This window comes from Chlamydotis macqueenii, chromosome 2 (genome assembly GCF_036417535.1).
Source record: "Chlamydotis macqueenii isolate bChlMac1 chromosome 2, bChlMac1.mat, whole genome shotgun sequence".
NCBI lineage: Eukaryota > Metazoa > Chordata > Aves > Otidiformes > Otididae > Chlamydotis > Chlamydotis macqueenii.
The window spans coordinates 53,545,056-53,570,608 of NC_141557.1; the positions used below are offsets into that span (position 1 = coordinate 53,545,056).

The following is a 25,553-nucleotide window of genomic DNA, read 5'->3' on the forward strand; positions in this document are numbered from 1 at the left end:
TGTTCTCCTTCCCTTGCGATGGTGTGAGCCGTAGAAGTCAGTCCTGCTGTAACAGCACCACATTTCCCCTGGCTTGGTTTAGCACTTCCATAGAAAAGATGTAATAAGCTAGCTTTTATTGTTCTGTGTAAAAGTGTTCCTGTTTAATACATTGAAGAGCAGAAAAGTGATGGTTTTAAGGATCTTTGATTTCCTGAGGAATTTATATGAACAGAGAAATTAATCAAGTTTTCTAGCCGTCAGAAGAAACACAGGCCTCACAAATGCACCTGAAGGAAAGCTTTTATTGCTCTCTAGATCATTACGGATACAATGAGTGTAAATACTGCAGGCACTTATCTCCAAACTCGTGGTGGTGTTTTGCCCCAAACTGAACAAAAGTTTTTCCCTAATATATATACTTCTGAATTTTTCACAGAATTTTGAAAGGAGCTGATTTGTGGAGATGAAGTATTCAAAGTCCAACACCTGAGAATGTTTCCTCCGTTTTGAAAACACTTTCTCTACCAAAACTTTGGATTTAAGGTTTTGCTCAACTTACAAAAGTGTCTTAAAACAAGATGATGTTTGTGATCGTTAAAATTGCTTTTTTTTAAAAGTACAATGTGCAGGTTTTCAGTCTATGTCACAGTGCTGGTCTGGGGCCTGGTGGATTTCTTCCACTTCCATAAGTGTGCACCTTATAATTGCTTTCATGCTCATCTAACTTCTAATATTATGTTGGCTTTTTAAAATTGTGTTGAATTGGCTCTTAAAGCACAAATAACTTCAGAATATTTAAGTCCTGATTTGATGGATACATATGAGTTGCAATAAATCATTGAAAGTGAAAATGAACAAATATCTATGAATTTACAGCACAGGAATTAAGCACTCCTAATAAAGCTTTAAGCGCAATGACAAAATGCACTTGTACTTCATATGTCAAAAGCTTCGTTACACCTCTAAGCTTCAGCATGCCTAACTACTTTTAACATGAGGACCTTCCTCATTTTGCAATAGGGACTTCAGATTAAATCTAAGGTATGTAACCTTACTTGTATTGCCCACCTCAGTTCAATGTTCAGAAAAATTAAGAAAACTCAACTGATATAAAACCACTAGCAGTGAAGCAAAACAAGCCTTATGCACTAATGCCAGGAAATTATTTTGGGATTTTTTTGTTGTTGTTAGATTTAACACTGAGAGTAGGGGAGTCTATATGGGTAAGTATACAGCAAAGCAAATTGAAGAAGATTTTATAAGTCTTTCCTAAACCAGCGTTTATGCTTTCTTTCCTTGATGCTTGGTTGGAGCCCACATTCTGTAGATGAAGAAGAGTACGATGAGATAGTACATGGAGCTCTTCAGAAGAAGGACGATGTACACTAAATATGCTGTCCTGTGCATTAAGTAATCTGTAACAAATGTAAGCAGAGAAGTCTTGTTTAATGTCAGTATTGTACAACCTTCTAAAAGACAGGCAGAACTGAGACTGTAGTCTGTTTACTGCTGTGTTTGCCTTAATTCCAGTGGACAGTGTATAAACACATACAATGTCTGACTGTCCTTTGAGTGGGTTTGCACTGGTAATAAGTTCTAGACTGAGCAGGTTTCTTAGCACTAATCTGCCTCTCAGTGCCACTAGGTCATTATTCCCTGCAAAAGCAAGAACATAATTCTAGTGCTTCCAGCACTGATGATCGGTAGCACCGTGTTTGCTTCAATCCTTTTGTGTTCGATTTTTTGGACATACGTGCTCACGATTCTTCCTAAATCCCCGTTCAAGCTAAAAGAAAATTCCTTTGTCAGAAATGCTGGGCAATTGCTAGGCTGATGGAGCATCAGCTGAAGTGCTGAGCATTTAACTACTTCAGGTATTTTTAAAAGTGGCACCTAATGCAGGCTAATAATCTAGTAGCCCAAACAGCATCTATAGCATCCTAATAAGGCTACCTAATAAAGGTAGGAGAGATGAGATATTAGGAAAATTTTTTTTACAATGAGAGTTGTAGAACACTGGAACAGGTTGCCCAGAAAGGTGGTGGAAGACCCATCCCTGGAAACGTTCAAGGCCAGGCTGGATGAGGCTCTGAGCAACCTGATCTAGTTGGGTATGTCCCTGCTCCTTGCAGGGGTGTTGGACTAGATGACCTTTGAAGGTCCCTTCCAACACTAACCATTCTATGATTCTAAGTTAATTCAGAATACCACTGAAGTCTTTTGAACTTTTGAAGTTACAGACCCCAGACTTAAAAGATTTCCTGTACACTATTTAGAAAGATCATTTTCAAAACGTTCTGAGCATATGTAACAATATCAAACTCCTGCATGATGTGCATCACTTTCCCACATTTTAATACATTTTAATTACCTCCATTAAAAACTGTGCTGTTTCTGGAGTATGTGCTGCAGTCCTCTTCCTGAGTCGTCTTTGTAGGATCTAATGGAAAGAGAGTTTAAATGACCCAGTTAGGCTTTTATTTAATTTTAACAAACATAAATTGAGAAAAAGGGGAAAAAAGAGAAAGTACAGCAAAAGTGAAATGGGAAGTTAGTACTAAACAACAAAAGAGAGATGTTTAAGATCTGTCTGCAGAGATGTTCACAGGTGGGATTCATTTGCAGAGAGAATTTGAAGGGGAAAAATGCTCACAGAGAAGTAATAGGTATTTGTTGCCCTAAGTGGGAGCTTTGCCTTTGCCCTTTCAGGAATGTGTCCATTAGGCTGGTCCTTGGCAGTGTCTCTGTTATTTGGAACTGAAGTTAATTTGACCACCTGATCTTGTCACTGAAGTAGCTGGAGTCTGTTTGCCTTCACAATGTACTGGTACTAGAAATACACAATAATTTACATCAGAAGGGACCTTAATTAGTCTACTACTTAATGGTTGCTCAGCACTAAAGAATAATATTGAGGAGAGTATGATCTAAGATTCCCCTATTGGGAAATCGCTATTTTGATGGTGGTTTGTTCTCTGAAATAAACCCTTTTAGTGCTTGAAGCAGCAAATTTATGTTTGATCTTGGTTATGGTGTTTGTATGCATTGATACATGGGCTTAAAGATATCCGTATTACATCCCTAAATACATCCTCCATCTAAATAAACTTAAATCATATTTTTGGCAGAATAGATTTTGAAGGTTCCAATGTAATCATTATTTATGGCCATGCTCCCAGTAAGTGGAGTTACATTAATTTATAGTAAATTGAACAGTAGTTGCTGAGAAAAGATTAATCTAAACCAATATAGGCAGTTTTTCTTAAATATATTACCATGATTTAAGCAGTTTGCATTGATTCTCTGTTACTTTTTTCTTTAAAATTGCTTTGTCTTTCAGATTTTGGTTTGCATAATCAATCTTTCCATAATTAAATGAGATATCTTATTTTCATACATGGTTATTACCTCATTATTGCTGGACTATGAGTAAGTAACATATTTAAACTTTGCTCTACATCCCCAGCAACTTCATTTTTATCTCCTTAGTTTTTTATAGTTGTGACTAATGTCAGGGGTGTCAGAGGGACTTAAACCTGTAAGCGAATGGTAACAGAGACATAATGCTATTTTCAGAAACATTTGTAGAGTGGAAAGTAAGCGACATGGCTCAGTGCAGACCTTTTGGAGTTAGTTTACACTTGCCAAGGTTCAGAACTGCTCTTTTCCTATTACAAAGGGACGTTCACTTGGGGAGCATAGCACAGGCTGGGTTGCTCTTCCTGGGAAAAATTTGGTAGTTTCTCCAGATGTGTATTTTAGCTATTGTTGTGCCAAAAAGCAGATGCTTTCAGGAACAGTAATAGAAAGCATTATTTCTATAATTTTATTGCAAAGAAAAAGTGATGTCTATCATAGAATGAATTTTTAAAAATATAGTATATATATATATACCTCGTGTCGGCAGTGAACGTGGTTTGCTTTCATGCTCGTATTTGCAGACATAGTTTTTGTCTTTGTTCTCTGCTGGTACAGTTAACCAGCTGCCGATTGAGTATTCATCCTCTTTTGTAGGCTTCCAAGTGTCTCCTTTTACTACGTTTTCTGTTATCTCTTTTTCTCCATCAGTCCATTTCACCTGAATAACTTCTGGGTAGAATTTCTCAATAAGACAAACATATATTATCTGATTTTCATGTTTCTTTTGCAAGATTTCAAAGTTTGCTGGTGGAGAATTTCCTTTGCCTGGATTGGTTATTGGAGGAAAAAAAAACCCAAACAAAACAGAGAATTGGAAGATCAATAGTGTACAGCAAAATAAATATGCAGACACAAAATACAAATTCTGAAGAGGAACAACTTAAATGTCTTATTAACAGATGTTTTAGCTCTCTAATTTGTTATGAAATATGTAGGATAAGAGTAGAAATGTCTCATGTATGAAAGGAATTTTAGGTAATAGGATGGATGAATACAGCTGTTTCCATCCTTGAAGTAAAAATAAGTTTTTGGCTGAGCTGGACGAACCTGGCATTCAGACACACTTTATATTAAAAACAATTTAAATGGACTCAAGTAGCAAGTTTTCATTTTCAGCCAGAACCAGTTACAATACTATTTAGAAAGATTTGGAATAGAAAATATTACTTTTAACCTAATGTTTAAATGTGTTATTGTATAGAAAACTAAAATGAATAGAGGCTTTTGTGAGTATGGTACGGAAAATCAAGCTCAAAATCTGAAAACAAGACTCAATTCAAATATTCTAACCTCATTTTGGTTTAGACTCTAGTCTTACTAAGTCTGGAGAGTGTTTGACCTAAGCTGTGATGCTGTGCCATGTGCATGGAGAAACATTAAGTCCTAAATTGTTTAATGAACGCTAACATCTAGACTGCTTTGTTCATGCTTCTTGTAAAGCAGCACATCTGATAGAGGAAGACTACTAGGTCTTCCTAGTAGTAGACACTAAGTCTACTCTTTAATACTCTGATGCTAGAGTAGATTAAAAAGTACCTTACAAAATATTTCTTGAGTATTTTATTAGAAAAATTAAAGTCTGATTATTTAAAACCTTAGAAACGTACTCAAAAATGTCTGAAAAATTATTTTTGAGAAACTTTACAAAACTGAAATATTGTTGAAGGTGTGAATAATCTCCCGTGAAACTGAGTTAGAAAACTTCAGACAACTACGTGAGAGCCTATATCCCACAGCCTTCCAAGAAGTACTACTGTCAGAAAGTGTATTTGTCAGACAAGTCTTTGACAATTATTAAATAATAGTAATAGTTCCTGAGAAAGCTTTGTTCATTTATGTGATAAGAGGAATTTAATATTGCTTTATAATGTTTATGCAAAAACAACTAAATAAAAATATTGTCTACAGGATGTTAAAGGTAGATCACCAACATTTCAAGTCTTTGCAGTTTTATGTCCCCAGTGCAAGACCCCACTTCCAATTAATGTACATCTCCTATATCTAAGTAGTTTTTAAAAAGCTGATATTTTGTGATTTTTTTTTTGAGGAAAAAAAAGGCAAGAAAAATTTATTGTTGGCATTTTTTAACAAAGTTTCTATGTATTTGCCAGTTGAAAATCTTGATAAACACAGGCAAATGGAATCACAAAATGCTCTGGACCCCAAAGGCTGGCAATGCTATTCCTTTAATACTACATTTGTTTAAATGTTTGGATTAATACATATGAAAAGGAAAAAGCAAAACTAAACTAAAGCAGAACAACATGCAATAACTATATAATATTTCTATATCCAAATAGTGTATCTATCCATACAAGGGTTGTCATAGGCGATGTGCTTTGTTAAACATGCTCAGTATGAACATAGATTAATATATTTTAAAATGAAAAGTGAGCTGTTTCCACAAGCTAACTGTAGATAATCTCAATTTTATTTGCCTCTGTGCATTAAACTTTATGTTATTAGGTGGAGTCCAAATCATCCAGATTTTGTCCACACAGAAAAGACTTTCTGATATTCTAAAAGTGTATAGTAAATGTAAGAGTCTGTTTTAGTCAAACGTGAACTTCTGCGGTATGTGCATAGGCAGTGCTTATAGGCAATCATTTTTGTCTATGCTTAACTGCAACTGAAGACTAGATACAGTTTTCAAACTTTTGTTATATAGAAGCTACTACTTAAGACTATTTTTTTAATGCAACAGAGAGATTTTAGGTGTTCATCTCCTTACACCCCTCTTTCTCTTTAGATTCCTATGTAAATCTCTGCCACTGAATTTGAGCAGCTAGATGCACAGGGTTTGAAGTGTGGTCTGGCCGAGTGGTGCAGTTTTCATGCATTCTGAGAAAACACATTAATATAAATACATATTCTTGTCAAAAAGCTTCCACCTTTCTTTAAATAGTCTGGCTATTCTAGAGCAATATTCTACATCGCATCCCTCCTAAAACAACTTAATGAGTCTTTGAAGTATTTCTCACTTGGTGTTTAAAAACAAAGATGACCAAAGTATAAGGCTGTCTACCTTCAAAAAGTTACACTTATACGGTGAATTTCCTTAATTTTGGAGATTTCTTATTGAAATGAAGATGTGGATTGAGTTCTGTTGTACCAGAAATAGAAATTGCTAACAATTTTATGGCTCTCTAACATTAATTTAGGGGTTATTTTTATCTTCTTTATTCATCCGTCCTCCCAGGGATGCAAGATTAAACTAATTTCTAAAATTATTTATTTCTTCCAGAGTTCTATATTTTTAGAAGACCATGATGTAGCTCCTGTCCCAGTGACATTGCACCCTGCAAAGCTTCATGACTGTTTCAGATGTTTCTTTTAGATTTTCAAAGCTTAGTCAGTTAACCTGATTAGTTTCAGTAAGATAAATTTAATTGTCTAGTTTGAAGTTATTCTCTTGGAGGGAGAAAAAGATGCTGCTAGTTCATCCTGCCCGTTTCAGAGACGTTTATTAAGATGTAATAATTTCCACCTCTGGAATTGCCAATGTCTTTTCATTTACTGTAAAAAGACCCTAGGTGCTTAGCTTAAATGAAACACCTAAATCATATCACAATACTGAGGAAACATATTGCTTGAGTAAATGCAACTGTGTGCCTGCATGGGAGAATCTCATGTACACGCATAGGTAAACGGATGACAGTAGAGAACTGAACAGATTAAGTTTTGCATATATATATATATGTGTATATATGTTTGCATATGGGAAAAAAAAAACCTGTCTCCATAAAATGTAAGTATGTTTACGGAAAAAAAAGGATGAAAACTTGTAGGATTTGCTGTAGTTTTTATGTGTTTTCAGACTATCTATAAAGTCGTTGAACTCAACAAAACAGTTTACACTGGCTTTTCTGGGCAAATGATCTGATCCTTTCTGAAGAATTTTGAAGTTATGAACTTCCACTCCACTGTCTTTTTTGTTTTAGTTAAACTTTCAAAAATTTTGCAGTTTACTTTGTAAAACAGTTTTCTAAGGCAAGTTTTAAGAGAGACATAGATCTATCTTTTTAAAATAAAATGTAAAAATGTGCAGATATTTCTCATGCTAAAATTTGTCTTTTCTGTCTTGTAATAATGCAATAAGCCTGCAAGACATTATACAAATAAAATTCTGGAGTTAGGCTCGTAATCAATGAGCTATTAATTAGTTTGGGTTCAAAATACATAGTTTTTTTTTTTTAGATTGACTGTCAAAAGTTTTCTTAATGAAGCTTTTCTACAGTTTATTTATAAGTGTCTGTAAATAAGATTTATAAATAAGGTCAATGTGTTCTTAAGCTGAGATTTTAATTCTCATCACTTGGGTGATCCCACAAAATGAAGTAATTTTGTCTGATGCTCAAAGCTCCTCACTTCCCCTTCAAGCCAGCGGGAGCTGAGAGCTCTCAGCACAGTCAGCTCACAACAGCATTCTTGTCCTGCCTGCCAGTGCCTTCAGGTATTATAATTGATAATAACATAGTATAGTCCTGACATACTGCAAGCCTCCCCAGATACCTTAAAGAGCTGTCAACCTTAAATCCAAAACTTTCCCATTACAAAACTTAAAAAAATAAGTCTTTGAAAACACCTGGGGGAGAGAATGCATTTTGTACCAGAACCAAATATATTGGCGACCCTCCATTGGTGCATTCCCTTACAGAAACTGCTTGTGACGTTTTGACCAGACAGGGAAAAGATTTAACAACCATCACATGAACAATAAGACTCTATTCATTTGGCTAAATGACTGCAGAAAATTTGAATTCAATCTCAGCTAATGCTGCTACTCCTAAAGAGCCTTTAGCGGTATGTACTTTAAATTCAATTTCAAGCTAATCTTTGTCATGACTTGTTCAAAAAATATCACAACAAATCAAAACTGTTGTCTGAGGCATTAACTGAGCTACCATATTTCCTCCAGTTTTTTTTCTAGAAATTTTTTTTTTTTCCAGAATAGTGAGTGGTTTTGACCACATTATTTAAAAAAACACGCATGCCAGGCCACTGTTTAACTGTATAAATGAAAGGGAGCCCTGAACGGCCACAGCTCATCTCAAGCCTAGTGGAGGATCATTTACCCATTTGGAGCCTAATCCTCTGCATGTTCAAGTTACTCTGATCTGCTTAAATGAATGTGGGATTGGGACTCTTCACCCTCAAAACCTGCTGTACTTAACTACACAGTACTATTGCAGGTAGTCAGTACCAAAAAGAAGCATCACAGGTGCATCTACATATACTGTAGAGAAGCATCAACTTCCATCCTTCCCATGCACGTCCCTCTCCAGGGCCTTCTAGCTTCTCCCCAAGGAAAACCATGTGCACCTCAGAAGAAATCCTGCTGACACTGAAACCAATGATGGCATTTCTAAAGGTCCAGGATTTCCCCCCACATATTAATATTCTGATTATTTATTATTTATGCAGCTAACTGGTGCTGCAGGACACCCAAGAGAGCTCAGTTCCTCTTGGCTGGAATAAATCAGCTTTGTTAGAACAAATCTATAAGGAAAGACCTTCCACTTGACCAAACAGAAAGATGCAGAGCTTCAGCCATGGTTTAGGGGATCTGTTGACACAATGCTTTCCTGTATATCTCCTCTATTCTCCCTGCTCTGAGGCTAAAGGATGATCTACAGCTGCATTTCTGAGTTAGTTACCCCAACCCTGCTACTCTGAGTAGTGAGCCATGCACAAGGGAATGACCTAGCGTAGCCCCAAGTATCCAAAAGAAGTTATGTTTCAGCAATTTATGGTTTATGTGAGATCTATATTTTACCTTGATCTCTCTTACAGAAGCATTTGGGTGCTAAAGAAATTAATTCTGCTACTGCGAATTCCATCACTTTTCTATATTATAATTTTAAGTCTTTATTTTAATTTGTACTATACTTTTAAAATAGCATATCACATTGCCTCTCCTCGATTTTGGATTATCAAAATAAAGCATATTTTCTTAGATATTAAAAAAAACTTACCAGAAACAATAAGCTTTGTGCCAGTTCCAAAGACTTTGTAATAATCACTGTGTACAAGTGCTTTGCAAAAACATTCCTAGTCTCAGTGTTTTTAAAACCTCATTTTGTGTCCCAGCCTAGCTTCATTTTCTTAATGGAAATGCACCTATATCTTTTGACACTCTGATTTCTATAATAAAAGCTTTCCTTACAAAATGGTGTATGGATAAACCCGTGTTTGCTTATACAACAGACTTCATTTAAACCTGTCTTTCAGGTTTAAACAGATAAGCTCGCACATGCACAAAACCTAACAAAATGGAAAATGGAGACCTAATTTAACATTTGGGCATTCAAAGTCATGGAAATATTTAAGCAGATCCTGCACACCTGAGATTTATAATTTCCTAGGCTGAGACTCCTTCAGCATCCCCTGAGGTTTCTGTGGAAAACATGAGGAACCGTAAAGGTTATCACCTTGACAACGTGGGAAATAATCCATTTATATATATGTGCATGTACATCTGTGTGTGACTATATATCCTACAACAAGAACCTAGCGCTGTGTGCTATCATCCGTTCAAGCTGATCTGTTTTGGCCATGGTTTTAGGATCATAGAATCAGAGGATATCTCAAGTTGAAAGGGACCAATAAGGATCATTGAGTCCAATTCCCAGCTCCTCACAGGACTACCTAAAACTAAACCACCTGACTAAGAGCGTTGTCCAGATGCTCCTTGAACTCTGACAGGCTTGGTGCTGTGACCACTTCCAATAACAGAGCCGTTATGGAACGCGATAATATTCATGCTGAAACCTGTTCATGAACATTGCCTTAAAAGAATCAGATACTGAATTAATCTTCATACCTATGAAACCTCTGATATTTTTGTAAAAGCCATTAGCAAATATACCTATTAATACTAATCGCAGCAAGAGGCTTTTGCTCCACAGATTTCTTTTGAGTGGCCACATCTTCCTTTATTTATTCCATCCTTCTGCCTAACACTTGTTTAGATTTTCAGATCAACTGGGTTTTTGTTCAGGGCTTAATGTTTTTCCCTATTAAAAAAAAATAATAATGCAAACTAATGCAGACAGTGATCTTTACCATTTTTACTTAAAGGGGTAGAAAATCAGTTTAATCCAACTTCAGGCAACGTAAAAATAAAATGTAAGTATAATCTATCTTTATGGAATATACATTTCAATTACAAAAAAATAATTGGAGCTTTTTGAACTACTGAACTTCAATGCGTTTGATGAAAACAAGGTAGATGCTTTGGTAATATTTAGGAGATAACATTTAAAGAAATCAAATATTGCTGCCATAATTTCTGCAATGAAATTATTTCCTAGAAATGTTAGCAGATTGTTCTTTTTATCACTTCAAATAAGTTAGCAACATGCTTATGAGTTGCCAGGGAGACCCAGCTGCAGCTGTAGCAGAAGAGATGGCAGAGGGGCAAGCTACTCTGCTTCTGTGCTGAAGGAAAAAACCTGGAGTTCGAGAGGCTGGTTCAGTCTTCGGTTCAGCCTCAGCTTCCCTGCTGTGACCTTGTGAATGCCTGGAAAGATACTTACAGAAGATGCCTGCATTGTCAGGTTATGTTGGATTAATAATGCCATTCTGCTGTAACTTCTAAAGCCTCATCTATTCCACCAAACGCAAATTCCAAACCAGTCTCTCCAATCCCAGCCCATCTGTTACCTGCATTATTGTAAGCCTAGAGCAACTTTATTTTGGTCAGAACTAATTAAAAGAAACCAATGAGAACAAAATCAAGTACATTACAAGTTGGTAGGAGTTTGGCTCTTTATATATGTGACGCTTTCAGTATAGGTCTGGGAAAAGATTCTGCTCAAACTCAAACCCTGATGATTCAATTGAGTTAATGTCACTTATCCCAAGTCCTGGTTTTCTCCATTTCTTTTCATTAGGAGTAACTTACTGAGGTAACCTCTGAAAACACAAGCTGTGATGAAATGCGTGATCTTAAGCAAGAGGTATATACAGCCCTTTTATTCTATTTATTGGTCAGAAGCCTTGACCCACATAAAGACAAAATCCTACAGAAGCAGAATGATTGAAAATACTTTTAAAAAAAAACTCTAGATTCTAAAAGCATGACAACTACAGCTACCTGATTAACAAGGTAAGGATTGTCAGTAAAAACAACACGCTCACCCTGACATGCATAATTCTGTTGAATTCTAGTTATGATTTACTTAGTCTTTCTGGTATAAATAATTAATAACAATCCTTGCTTCATATGCTGATATAAGTTTATGAACTTAACCAGACTTAAAACATGGTTCCTCTGCCATGTGTTTGTGTAGTTTTTTACTCCAGGGTTACGGCATTTAAAGCACATTTGATAGAAAAAAGAAGACTTTTGTCCTCCACTTTGCATTAAAACAAATGACTCTGCAGGAAAGGCAAAAAAATGCATCACCTCTTCATGTAGCTGATATTAAGCAGTAAGAAGAGCATTTGAAGGTACTACTTTATTTCTACTGCCCAACTGCTGTGTACATGACAAAAATAATTAGGGACAAGTTATTTCACTTTCACTAGCCTAATTAAAAAAAGGATTTAGAAGTGGCTGTTGCATACTGCTCTTTCTATCTGTATAGGGAAGAGATTTTGTTTATTTATACTTAATTCACAGCTGCTTGATTCTGTGCTTGTTCCTTCAGTACAGATGGAGGAAAGCACGAGGCCTCTGGAAACTATTACGGGTCATTTTCCACCACATTTCCAAGGAGCAGTATGATCAAAAGTGGCTCAAAATAGCTCCTTTTCAGAAATGTTTGTGATCTTAAACCACTGTATTACAAATACAGGAAGGCTCACTGTAAGAATGCCAATCTGAGGAGGACACAATGGGACACTATGACACTCATCTCTGTGATGACCCCAAGCTCCTATAGCTTACTGTATGGAAAATAGCATGTAACTTACCTGACACAATGAGTTTTGTACTGGAGCCAAATACCTTGTCATAATAACCAGTCACAGTGAATAAAGGCTTTGCAATAACAGCACAGCTCTGTTACCTTTATATGGGTAAACTGTATTCTTTAAAGAAAATTAGATTTGCTGTATAATCAGTTTTTGTGCCCTAGAAAAGTGAAAAAAGGGGCAGTCACCTAAACTAAAAAAAAAAGTAAAGATGTGGAAGTTTATGAGAGCATATGTATTGTTAAATGGGCAAGATTCATCTCAACTAATTTTAGTCTTCTGAAAGTTTAGATGGACAGTGCAGAAGGAGCACCTTGAATCTGACTCTACTTTCTGGAGAGAGGCAGCGCCAGCAGAAGCTCTATTAGATCAAATATTGGCCAAGTAATTTGCTCCTTTTAGACACCATAAAATCAGACTTACAGTTGGTGAACATCATACTGACATCTGAGCAGCACAAGACCCCTGACCAATATTTCTGTTGTCAGTAACATGAAGCAAGACCCTGCATGGATTCAAATTGAACCTCCCACTAACAAGATACACCATTTTCAGATGGTCAAAATTAGGCAAACTGTTTTCATCTCAGGTGCTCAGTTGAGCCAAATCACAGGCAAGTATCAAAGCACCTGAAGTTTACTTAAAGCAGAATAATTTTAATAAGTAGGTTAAAACATTTTGAGTTTGGCATTCTTCCTTAATAATAGTAACAACTGGTACTAAGCGGCTCCTGCAAAAGCTAGGAAGAGAGAGTTCTGGGCATATCACAGATAACTGCTGCTACTTGGTATAGTCAGACATAGTCCCAAAGGAAAACATTTTGCTTTGCAAAGATTTTGAGTAACCCAAAAGTTTGACACTTTTCTTCAAGAATGAATTAGAACTATCACAAAGGTTGAATATGCATATTTAAAGCCACAAACATATTTCACTTCTCCAAAAATTATCTTTGCCATATTTAAGTTCATCTTTAAAAATAAAACAATGATGGGATTAGTTATACACCTGTGCTGCAATAGCTGTTGTGTTTCCCTCATGTCATACATAAATACAAAACAATTGTGTTGTGTTCTGCATATGGAAATGGTGTTTAAGATGAAAATCCTGCAAAGCATTTAGTAGGGTTAAAACTAGCAGGAGCTAAAATAGCAGAGCACTTCACATAGCCAGCATCTAACTGTATTGAAAAACATTTCAGAAGTAATTAAGTTTTACATTTTGTACTTACTGGAAACAATAAGCTTAGTTCCACTTCCAAATATTTTGACATCAGCATCCCACAGTCTGATAATGCTTAGCAATATATCCTGCACTGCACTTTTCTTGCACAGACTACAGAAGTCTCTCTGATTTAGAGGCTGTGATAAATCTGTCCCAGTTAAATCGCTGAATTTCCAACATTGAGTAGAGTGCCATTTTTAGAAATACTTTGATTTTCATAGTGAGTAAAATGCTCAGATTTTTAAACACAGCATTTTATGAGAAGAAAGTTTATTTTAGAACTACACTCTAATCCTTTTAGCTCTGGGATTTCTGTAACAAATATCTGTTGCCTCTGGTCTGCTAGGTTTTCTCTGAAGTAACCTCTTTTTGCTGTTTTAAGAAGCAATGCAGTTACATTATGTTTCCCAGAGGAAATTAAGAAAGTTTACTAGTTATTTGTTGATTTAAATATTCAGATAAACAATTTCTTTTTCCCTAAGTGTCCTATCTTATGAATAACTTATTTTGTGAAAGTATTTTAACTCAAGTTTCCTCAAACTGGTAATTTGAAGCCCATATTTTAAATGCAAAGTCCATATTCTAACCAAAACTTACTGACACACATAATTAAGTTCATGCCTTTGGTAAGTGGTTATGCTGTCATCTTTTTGGCAAAAGCAGTTGCTTCTACACAGGCACAGTTTAGTTGCAAATTGCAGCAGAGAACGTTTTTGGTCAGAGATATCGATAATATTTTAAATATCTCTGGAACTCTCCCCTGCTTTTTACAATTTGACTTAATTATAGTCACCTTGTTAAGATCATGTGTTTTCTGAGCAGCATTTCCATAGGCATTGCTATATACTTTATACTGAAAACAACATTCATCCTATTGACTGCATCGCTTCACCATAATTAAGAATAATACAAATGCAAAAGTAAACCAGTTACTTTCAACAGGGCCAAGAACTAGAAATTTATTACATTCCAGGCAATATTCCTTCCCAATCAACTTAGACTGAACCACCTCTATCAATAAGAAACTTTTTGCATTTCTGTCTTGTTGTTTTGAGAGTAAACTTTCAAGCAGTCCACTTTTCTTTCCCAGAACAGGAATGCACCCATCCCAATATTTAAATTTTTACCTCTCCTCATTTTTCCATTTCTCCATCCTCAATAAGTATTCAGTAATTGTTCTAGAAGCGATCTCTCTATTCAGAATGTTGATATATTTATTGCCCATAAACCCACCCAGCTGGGGCACCACTTCCATTTCACAAATAAAATATGATATATCAGCCTGAAATTAATTTTCCTACAGTCTTTCATTCTTAATTATCTGAGAACTTGAATGACTCTGTGAAAATCAGATCAATAAAAATGATACTTACTAGAGACAATGAGCTTGGTTCCTGTGCCAAAGTATTTGATCCAGTTGTTCCACACTGTATTTTGACTTTGCAATAAGCTAACGTGCTCTCTTGCTATGCCATTGCTGAAGAAAATCCTGTTTTTTTCCCAATCAGCCCTGGGAGACTGAGTGAAGGCCTGGCCCTTGGCTGCTGGGAGGATGTCAGGAATTTCAGACTTGCACCTTGTTGTTCAACTGATACCTAATGCCCTTCGGAGCAAATCTCTTTCCTAAAGGATTGCAAATAACCCCTCTGCTTAAGGCCTAAGAATTAGGTGAAGGTTTCTCTTCAATTTTAGACACCCAAATAGGTGCACAGAGTTGTGCATGTTAAAAAGCACATACCTTTAGGTGACAATCCTGCTCTTTCCCAAAGGGATACACCCGCTCTCACCTGCAATTAAGTGACGTGAAGTACTACTAGCATGGAGCTCATTTTTAGTTGTCTTAATACAATCCAGCAAAGGGAAAGGAGCGAGAGCAAGCACCGTAAGCATCGCAAAGGTGTCCATGTGCTGCAGATTGCATTTTCTGTCCCCAGTACATGGTTATTGTCTGCCCATCTCCTGGAATCGCTCCACGCTTTGCAACAGCAGCTTCCTGGCATCTTTTCATATACCAGCTGTGGGAGAAGGAGGCTTTTCCTTTGCACACAAGTTTCTTATAAAACAGCCCAAGATAACATCAGAGGAGTCACTGCTACTGTCAATCAAACAGCCTCCATACTTAGTTTGCCATGTAAAATAAATTGAGTTTGAGTGCTTCTGGGATCTCGTGTGGCACACCAACTGCAAAACAACATTAAGAAATTACAATTTGTGGTTACAGGGAGGAACTCAACTGAGGGTGAAGGTCTTTCAGTTGAAATAGGTGTAACAAAAGCAACTATCTACTCAGAAGGCTCCTGGGCAGGAACATCGTAATCACAACCACAAAGCAGCAGCAGGAGCGACGTGGACAGAGAACGGTGCGGACTGGTGCTTTTCCTGCTGTGCCCTTAGACACACAGCAAAGGAGGTCACCACCATCTCACCTGCAATTGCTGGAGCTGTTGGATGATGGTCACGACAGTGAGTGGCTCAGAGGTCACATTTAAAGAAACAAAGTGAAACACTGCATATTGCAGATAGCTTGTTGATCTGGGCTTGCAAGTATGAGGAGGACAAAACTGACCTGTAGCTGTTTGGAGACCTAATACACATTTGAAATTGTTGTGTCACTTTTTCACTCCATCGGACTAATATTCTTTAATGGGCCGAGTGAGAAGGGTATCAGGGTACCACAGTAAAGGAAAATATTAAGAAGCGGCTGGATGGTAGAGAAAAAGCTCTGTGGACTAATTTCTCAGATGTGAGGATCAGCGTGCACCTTGAGGCAATAGCTAGGAGGGATGCATTGTGCATGAGACACAAATATGAAAATTTGTTCATAACTGTGGAAAGCTCTTTTCTTTGATACTAGCTTTGATAACTGTCTCCAACTTTTGGGGTAATTCAGTGTCCTGGTTTTGGCACGCATGGAGTTAATTTTCCTCTCAGTAGCCAGATGTTTCAGATGTGAAGAATATTGATAAACACACTGATGAGTAGTTGCTAATGAGACCAAGGGCACTGTCCAGCTTTCCAGGTCTTGCTAATGTGCAGGTGCAGGAAGCTGGAATGGATAGAACCAGAATAATTAACCCAAACTGGCCAAAGAGAGTATTCCATGCCATAAATGTCATGCTCAGTATAAAAGTGGAGATTGCCCAGGGTGGGGCATGGCTTTCTCTCTCTCTCCCGCTCACTCCTGTGCTTGCTGCTCGGTTTCATTTCTGTGACCACTGCTTGGGACGGGCTGTGTCGGTCATTGGGACATCAGGTGGTGAGAAATCATGCATTGTTTATTTTGTATATTTTAGAATACTTATATTTTGTTATCACTGTAATTTTCCTTCGCTATTCTGGTAAACTGTCTTCATCTCAACCCACAAGTTTTCCTTTCTTCCCAGTTCCCTCCCCCATCCCTCCCCCACTCCCGCTGGGGAGAGGGAGGGTGAGAGAGCAACTGTGTGGTGACCAGGGCTAAACCACAACATTCAGTTATACCACACTATGAGGAAAAGTAGTGAAACACAGACAGAGATAAGCAAGAAGATAGGAAAAGGGACTGATACAGCTCAAAAAAAAAAAAAAAAAACAAAAAAAACCACAAACAAAACAACAAAAATTCCCACTTCCAGATCTCAGGAGGAATAAATAGAAAATTCTCCTCCTCCTCCAGCTGCTAACTTTTGAGCAAAGACTTGACTCCTTTTTCTTTGCTTAAAATTTTACAAACCTTCAGACTCATATGCTCTATTTAAGTTTTCTTTGTCAGGCCAAAGGCTTTGAAGAGCTCCAGTACAACATGCTGGCCTATTTCCAGGAAAAACAATATGGAAAAGTGTCCCTTTCCACTAAATAAATCCTTGCAAGGAGTTCATGGACATGCTTGTGTGAAAAGGAGGAGAAGGTGGAATGCAGAGAATGGGTTAGGTATTAGACCTTTTGCACTTGCTCAGTCAAAATCTGTAGCTTTTGGCAGCTGATGCTTCCAAGGAGTCGATCAGCACAGAGCACATCCTGCTTCTCCAGAGCCTACATATGAAGCCAGGCAGCTCTTCAACACCAGGGTAATGTGAGCTGGGATCTTCCAAGTTGCGTTGAGACGCTGAGCAAGTATTTGTCTAGGTGATCTCTCAGTTTCCAGTGACTGTGCCAGTAGGCACAATAGTAGGTAGCAGTGTCATCTGGAACGACATCTTTTATTGTAAGAATACAGAGCTTCTGGCTAGAAATCTTATCAACACTATACCTATGTGCTTGGAAGCTGGCATCTACTGCTTTTCCCCCTGAAAAGTAAAGAATCCTCTCTGGAGATTTATTTGCCTTCATTTGATATCAGTGTATGACAATGCCATCAAAATCTTCAGAGACATCTTTAAAGTGACACTGCAGATGTACGCTTCCTTTAGACTTGGTGATGGACAGAGGATGCTGCATGGGAATTTCTTGTGCATATCCATCTAAGAAAACAAAAAAAAAAAAAACAGGAGAAATCATGTAATTAGCAGAAATTCATGGATTTGGGAAGATGCTTGTTAGTACAGCCATGGGTGCCTGTGAAGAAAGGTAGGAAAACAAGGAAGGACTTACAACACCAAGAAGCTGTGGCCATGAGGGCTGCCAGCAGCAGCATGTTTGCTTGTCACGCTCTGCTGTCGTTGAGACCAAGAGGAGGGTGAAACTGTCCCTGGTGCAGAGCGAGCTATGGCACATGGGAGGAGGAGACTCCCTTGGGTGTCAGCTGGTGCCAGAGTGTGTCAAGCCAGAGGAAGGTGTCCCCAAGCTCCTGTGGGAAGCATTGAGGAGGAGGGAGCAAAAGGGCAGGGAAGGGGAAGGGGAAGGGCAGGGAAGGGCAGGGGAAGGGGAAGGGCAGGGAAGGGCAGGGAAGGGCAGGGGAAGGGCAGGGGAGGGGAAGGGCAAGAAAGGGGAAGGGCAGGGGAAGGGAAGGGGAAGGGAAGGGAAGGGGAAGGAAAGGGAAGGGGAAGAAAAGAGGAAGGGAAGGGGAAGGGAAGGGATGGGGAAGGAAGGGAAGGAAGAAGGAGACTCTCTACTGCATGGGGCTTTGCTCTGTGGACAGACTGTGGGAAGGTGTGAAGCTCGCTAAGTGCTGGTCCCCTGTGAGACATCCAGAGTGTGCTAGAGGTGGTGAAACCACTGGAGATGGGTCTCTTAATGGTCCACATCAATTTTGCTATCATAGAATGCGCATAGTGACACCACAGGCTTCAACGAGGAAGAGGTCTGTTTCAGGAAGCTTTCTGATACTGTGACAGGACTACAAACAAATGGTCCCTGAGAAAAACACCAGCAGTCACTGGAGCACTGCAAGGACAGTAGTGATGGATGCTGGAAGCCACTGCACACGGAAAGCAGAAAACCACCATGAGACCCTCTGAATACAGACTACATGTGACAGTACCAACTTCTGGCTGAGTGTTCTGCGTCACGCTAACTAGCTAACTAGCCCTGAAGGTACCAACAGGATTCAAGAGCACTTGCCTGCTTAAACTTCACATTGTGTTTAAGGCTTTCAAGAGCTGAGGCTACTGGTCTTTAGTGCTTCCTTGCAGCTTGCTTGGTCTTCTTTCTAAAGTCCTGTAGCTCATTCTGTGTGATGGTCCAGCATTTCAGGTACCCAATTACACCCCTCATCAGGAAAAGCAAAGCTGATGAGTAGGCAAATACTGGGCTAAAGGCACAAGCAAAGATGATCCCTCTCAGGGTCTTCTTTGAAATGCTTTCTGTGCCTAAGGCCACTTACTAACTGCCTGCAAATCTTAAATAAGTCCATAAAACTTGACAGTTTCAGCAAATCTCATTCCTTTCAAAAACCCCTGTTTACCCTCTTTGCCTTAATGTGAAGTGAAAGAAGAGGATGAGGATAAGCAGCACATCCCCGGCTGTGGTACAGAAGAGACTGTAAATCTCTGATGTAAATTGGTCTGTCTGGGATTTTGCTGTATCCAGATTAAGGGAACAATATTTCCAGGGCCTTAGCGTTGCGTCCATGGACAGCAGGTAAGACTAGAGGGGGGGACTTTTTTTTAGAAGTGCTAGGCAGTAGCAAGCAGCACCAAGGTACATTCTTCAGCATGTTGTCTTTCTTTTACTGCCTTCTCCTTCCTAGGGGACAACAGTGCCTGGACTAGAAAAATCAATGCAATATCCGCTTCCCTCAAGGACCTCTATTTTTCTGCCATGGCTACGCAAACAGCACCAAAGGATCAGGGGAGTTCCCAGTAGTCATGTGCTAAGTCTTAAGGCAGTGAAGATTTCCTTTGCCTTTAAAAGAGCAGATGTGTGTCTGAAGACCGGAGTGCTAATGACAACCCAGACTCGGAACAGGAGAGTTGCGCAGGGTTAGCTGCTATCTTTGGGCAGCAGAAGAAGGTTTGGCTTTTCAGTAACTCATACCAGATGGAGTGAGAAGGTCAGGGCAGGGGCACAGTTACAACCCTGTGGTTCAGAGGTCGAGGGAGGGTTTTTGCCTTGATGATCTCTGAGTTTCTACTATTGTGAGGGTCCCAGTAGGCGCAGTAGTAAGTAGCAGCGTCATCTGGAACTATGTCTTTTATTGTAAGAACGCACCGGTTCTGGCCAGAAACCTTTTCAACCATGTACCTGTTTTCTTGAAAGCCGGTCTCCACTGTAATTCTCCCTCCAAAAAAGAACAGTACCCTCTCTGGAGCTTTACCCTCCTTCTGTTGATACCAGTGTATGACGGTGCCATCAAAACCTGTCCCTAATGATTTAATTTCACATGTCATCCGTGCACTTTTTCGGAACTTGGTGATGGATATAGGACTCTGCATGGGAATTTCTTGTGCAAATCCATCTGGGAAAGAGAAAAGGAGAAATGATGTCATTAGCAGAAATTCAGGGATGTGGGAAGACACCTGTTAGCAGAGCCATGGGTGCCTGTGAGGAAAGGTAGGAAAATAAGGAAGGACTTACAAGACCAAGCAGCTGTGGCCATGAGGGCTGCCAGCAGCAGCATGTTTGCTTGTCACGCTCTGCTGTTGTTGAGACTGAGAGGAGGATGAAATGGACCCCAGATGGGGACAGTGTTGTGTGGCAGGAGGAGATGACTGCTCAGTGGTCTTCAGCGATGGGTCTTCTGTGCGCAAGCAGCGGGGGCAGGTTTGCAGAAAGCCCGCTCCAGGTTGGCAAATGCATAAATTGGCGAGAAGGTTGTAATCCTGTCTGCTGTTCAGGTGAATATGAGAAACACTGGTAAATCCAAGGATGGTGATGCTTGAAAACTTGAGCCAGGGCCGCTGAGGAAGGCTTATGAGTGAGAGCAGCTCCAGCTGTGTATCGGGGCGTGAAGGTTTCAGCCCAGAGGTTACACTGGTGGGTGGTGAGTGCCTGGCATCAGCCAAAGGGGTGTGGAGAAGTGCACAGTGCCCAAGTTGGGGTGAGGCATTCCCCCATCCTGCTAGGGAGCTTTTTTTGCTGCTTCAGCTCAGTCAGCCAGCTGCAGTATGCCAGTGCCAGGGGTGCCCCTGTGCTGGTGCTGCCCTCCACCGAAGCAGCTGGAGCCCATCAGCCTGCAGCAACTGAGGCAGCTGCACCGCAGGGACGCGCCTCCAGTTTGGTTTCAATCGGGGGAGGAAATGCACAGCCGCAGGGTGTCAGTTTTGAAGCTCAGATGAAACGCAAACGGTTCTTGGAGAGGAAGACTGGAAAACAAAAGCAAGCCCAGTGAGGGCTGCTGTCAACAGCAATCACAGAGGTGCATTTCGATGAGCGGGGCTGGTGCCATGGGGTGCTCCCCTGTGACCAATGAGCCCAGGCTGCAGCTCTCTGGGCACGAGGGAGCTGAGCTGCTTCGGCCTCCCTCCTGCTGGCACTTGGCCACTGGCAGCGAGGCAGTGGTAAGCACATATTGCTAACGAGCATGGAGAGGTGCCTGTGAGCACAGGGCTGCAGGGAGAGGCAGACAAGCAGACACTTCCGCCTCTGTGTGGTGGCAAGGGCAAGGGTCCCTCTCTTCCCAATAAAGAACTGTGGGGAAGTCTGTCCCATTTCCTACCAGACCATCCTGAATTGGATCAGAAGGAGAAATGACTTGAGGACTGGCAGGCACAACAAAATGACGAGGAAGAGAGAATTACGGAACAGAGTTTAAGGGAGGGAGATGCAAGGAAGAGGTCACTCATCCCAGCAGCATCCCACAGCAGTCTCCTGCGTGGGCAACTCTAAATCATGAGAGTGAAAACTGCGTTAGCAGTTGTCTGTTGAGGACCTGAAATCAAGCCCCTGTCACCAAACACTCTCAGGACATGTATAAAACAGTAGCAGTAGGTTGCTATGCTTCTGATCACACAGCAGAAATCTGTCAGGCACCTGATCCCAGATGAAGAACATGGTAGTGACTGGGTCTCATATAATTAAATGTCTAAATTACAGATGCTGTCTAGGTTTTGTGTTGTAGCTTTCTCATGCAGCAAGTCTCCAAGTAGACATATTTACAGGTCAAACTTGGTGGTGTTTATGCCGACACGACACATGCAGTGGCTGGAGGTTTTTTCGGCAGTACACCTTTCCAAAGTCTATTTGGCTCAAATTATCACCAAATAGACTTGTCGCTGATGAAATAGCCAACACCCATTTTGCAAATAGCTTCATTATCTAAAGATATCTGAATAGCTTCCCCTTTGTAAATCCCCGCTGACTACTCCTGATCACCTTCTTCACCTTCCTGCATCTGGAAATGACCTCCAGGACTAGTTGCTTCCATCACCTTCCCAGGGACTGAGGTGGGACTAACCTGCCTGTGGTTCCCTGGGTCTTCCTTCTTGCTTTTCGTGAAGATAGGAGTGACGTTTGCTTTCTTCTAATCGTCAGGAACCTTCACTGATTGTGGTGACCTTTCAAAGAGAATCGATAGTGGCTTCGCAATGGCTGTGATGAGCTGCCTCACCACTTCTAGGTGCACAGAGAGGGAAGTGCCAGCCTTGTGGGCCTTACAGATAGACAAGAGTACTGAAATGATATACTGATTATTAACGCCATATGTTTAGCAGTTGTCATGATAAATTGTTGTTTTTACTATCTAGCTGCAGAAAATCATGACAGAGGTGTAGAATAGGGAAGTGTCTGAATTTTTTGGCAGAGTTCCGAGTTGGCGGTTCAGAGTGCAAAATGCCTTTTTGTATGGTTTATCATTGCCTATGTAAGGCTGTGCTGCCTTGATAAAACCAATATGCACAGTAGTAAGTGCCAGAATCCCTTGGGGTTAAATAATCTATTGTGAGATGATAGAGGGGCTCAGTAGAATGCTTCGAAACTCGAAATCTCCTTTCATCACTGCTGTAATCATAAACAGGTGACTGCCCTGACACGTACAATATCCTCTTCAGCGGCTGTCCAGGAAGCTGCTTGTACCAGTGCACGATGTTGTTGGTGCTCATGCGGCACGTCATTCTGACAGAGCTGCCCTTCATCTGCCTCTGCAGCGCTGGGTTCTGCTTCGGGACTACCTGCGCATCTCCACCTGAAAGGGGAAGCAGAGAAATGGTGTGAGGGGAAGAAACTGCTGCAGTGTGGAGCCAGGACTGTGTCCTCCACGCATGGGAAGGAGAGGGGAGAGGAAAAAGGGCTTACGGGACCACAATGAAGTTGCAAGAAGGACGGGAAGCAGCAACATGCGGCCCATGTGGGTTAAACCTGGAAATGAAATAGACAGAGACAGAAACCTTGTAAAGTCGTTCAGGTGGAGAAAGCGTCAAACAGCTGTGAGGCGGAAGTGACTCATTTAGCACATCCAATGGCCGTTCTTCAACTTGCTGCCATGGAGGGTTTATATTTACTGACGGGCTAAACCACAGGGGGAACATTGTAGAAAGTACCTAAAATACTCAGTCTGAAATAACATTTCTTCCTCTGCTACATTCCTCTCACTTGCCTGCTGCTGAGCACACACTCGAAAACTCAAGTTGCTCAGTCTGGCCCTGTTCTCCTCTCTGCAGACACTCCCAAAACTATCCCAGAAGCACATTTCGGCAGCCTTTCCTAGAACATACTGCCAGCGTTGGTAGCACACATAGTGAACTATGCTCTCTTACTCCTCCTTAAAACAGCTCCAAACTGTTCTCATTTTCTGAACCAAGAGAGATAATCCCCTCTGGATCATTTCTGGGGTCTTTGTCTCAGTGTACACAACTAAATCTCATCTCACAACTAGTACAGAAAGTTCATATGGTTCTCTTGTCCTTGTGGTAGATTCATGGAGTTGTGTCAGGTCCTGTAGTGTAGACACCTACGATGACAGAACAACAACCAAAAAATCATTCAGCATGGAGTTTATTGTCTTGAAGACTTTGTCTCTATTAGCAGTCCACTACAGAAACACTGACATGGATATGTGGTGGTGAATGCCCTTGCCACATGAGTGAGCTCTTACTGCCTCTCTGCTCCCGGGTGGCTGGCTGAGCAGTGCTTTCTCATTGTTTCCATAAATTCCCTGCTTTACTTTGCAACTTTCTCTTGCAAACGGTCTTCACAATGCTTTCTCGGGGCTGTCTTTTCAGGAGATGTCCAGTGTAACAGATCCGTTCCTATAACAAGGGGTCGTAAGGGATATCGGTGTTGTAAGCAGTCATCACCATCATAATCATTGAGATGACCAGTGATGAGTACCACCTGTATCTCCAGCATGATTGCTCAGACTGTATTTGGGAAAGTCTGTCTATTCAGCAAAGACGATCCGTGTCAGTGGCTGAATTCAGTCATTACCATCATCCCCACGAGAGCTCCTTTACCCCAGCACAGCACGTTACACCAGCTGAGTTGTGGCACACAGCATTCCTTTGCTGCTCTCTCTGTCCGTTATTGCTACTTGCACACTCAGCATAAACCTGTTGGGGTGTTTTAGAGGCAGGAAGGTGCAATCGTGCTTCTCTGCATTTGACAGAAAGCCTGCCCTGCCGCTCAGCGCACAGGCAGCTTTCTGTGCGGGCTGTCCATGGTCTGCTACTTCTGTGAGACTGCCAGTAGGCACAGTAGTAGGTACCTTCATCGCTGGAGTTGACGTCATTTATTGAGAAAGAGCAGGTATTTGTACCTTTCTTCAGAGAATAATACTTGTTCGTATGGGAACTGTCATCGTAAATACTTTGACCTATTCCGATATACAGAATCTGTTCAGGACCTTTGGAGGGGATATGTCGGTACCAATGTATATTTGCGGACTGGAAGTCAGGTACGCCCTCGACCGTACAGTCAATCCATGCGGTTTTAGCTCGTGCTCTGGTGATGGACACTTGACTTTGCTTCAGAATCACTTGGGCTTGTCCATCTAGAAAGAAGGAGAGAAAAACAGAACAAACACACTCGTAAATATGGGGCCACCTCCTGCCGCTGCCCTGTGCCATGGTGACAAGGGGAACCTACGAGGCCAGGCTGCAGCCAGGGCCAGGAGCAGGAGCAGCAGCATCCTGAGGGTCTCGCTGGCATCTGCCTCCAGGAGGAAAGCCACAGCTCTCCCAGCAGGGACAGAGGGCTGTGGCTCAGCAAAGGAAAGGACTCACTTGGGCATCATCCGGAGAGGCTCCCCTGGCAGCAGGCAGGCGATGCTGAGAGAAAGCGGCCTGACTGAACCCCCATGTGTCAACAGCCTGACCATAGCTTTTACATAAGCTGCACAAAATCACCTTCCCGCTCTCTTTCTCATGCACACACACAATTACTTTATCTCATTTACAATGTAATTTTGTAATCTGAAGCAAATTTTGCCAGTGCTTTTAGGCTAGTTCAAGGCTGCTAAACAGTGCCTGTTTAAAATGAAGATGATTAGGGTGAGCAAAATATAGGATCTATTCGGTGCAATTCAATGTCATTGTTCAGAGGCAAGGTTGGTTGTTTTACAGGTTTGCTAGCTTTTTGGACGAGAAGCCCCACCAAAGTCAATCAAGAAACTTGTGTGTGTGAAGGGTGGGGATGTTCCTGTGTGCTGTCAAACACTTGAGGATCTGGTTCAGAAAGCAGAGCACATCTTTGTGCAGGTCCCCTGTGGCTTTGTACTGCTG

At 40.6% G+C, this 25,553-nt stretch overlaps 1 protein-coding gene across 1 annotated transcript; it reads right to left on the reverse strand.

Moving 5' to 3' along the window:
- Nucleotides 1-264: 264 nt before the first annotated feature.
- Nucleotides 265-24,961, reverse strand: TARP (TCR gamma alternate reading frame protein). Its single transcript, XM_086743020.1, is given in 5 exon segments — nucleotides 265-1,397; nucleotides 2,354-2,422; nucleotides 3,877-4,167; nucleotides 24,590-24,863; nucleotides 24,866-24,961. Coding segments are annotated over 5 exon segments (864 nt in total). The 3' UTR covers nucleotides 265-1,263.
- Nucleotides 24,962-25,553: the final 592 nt, after the last annotated feature.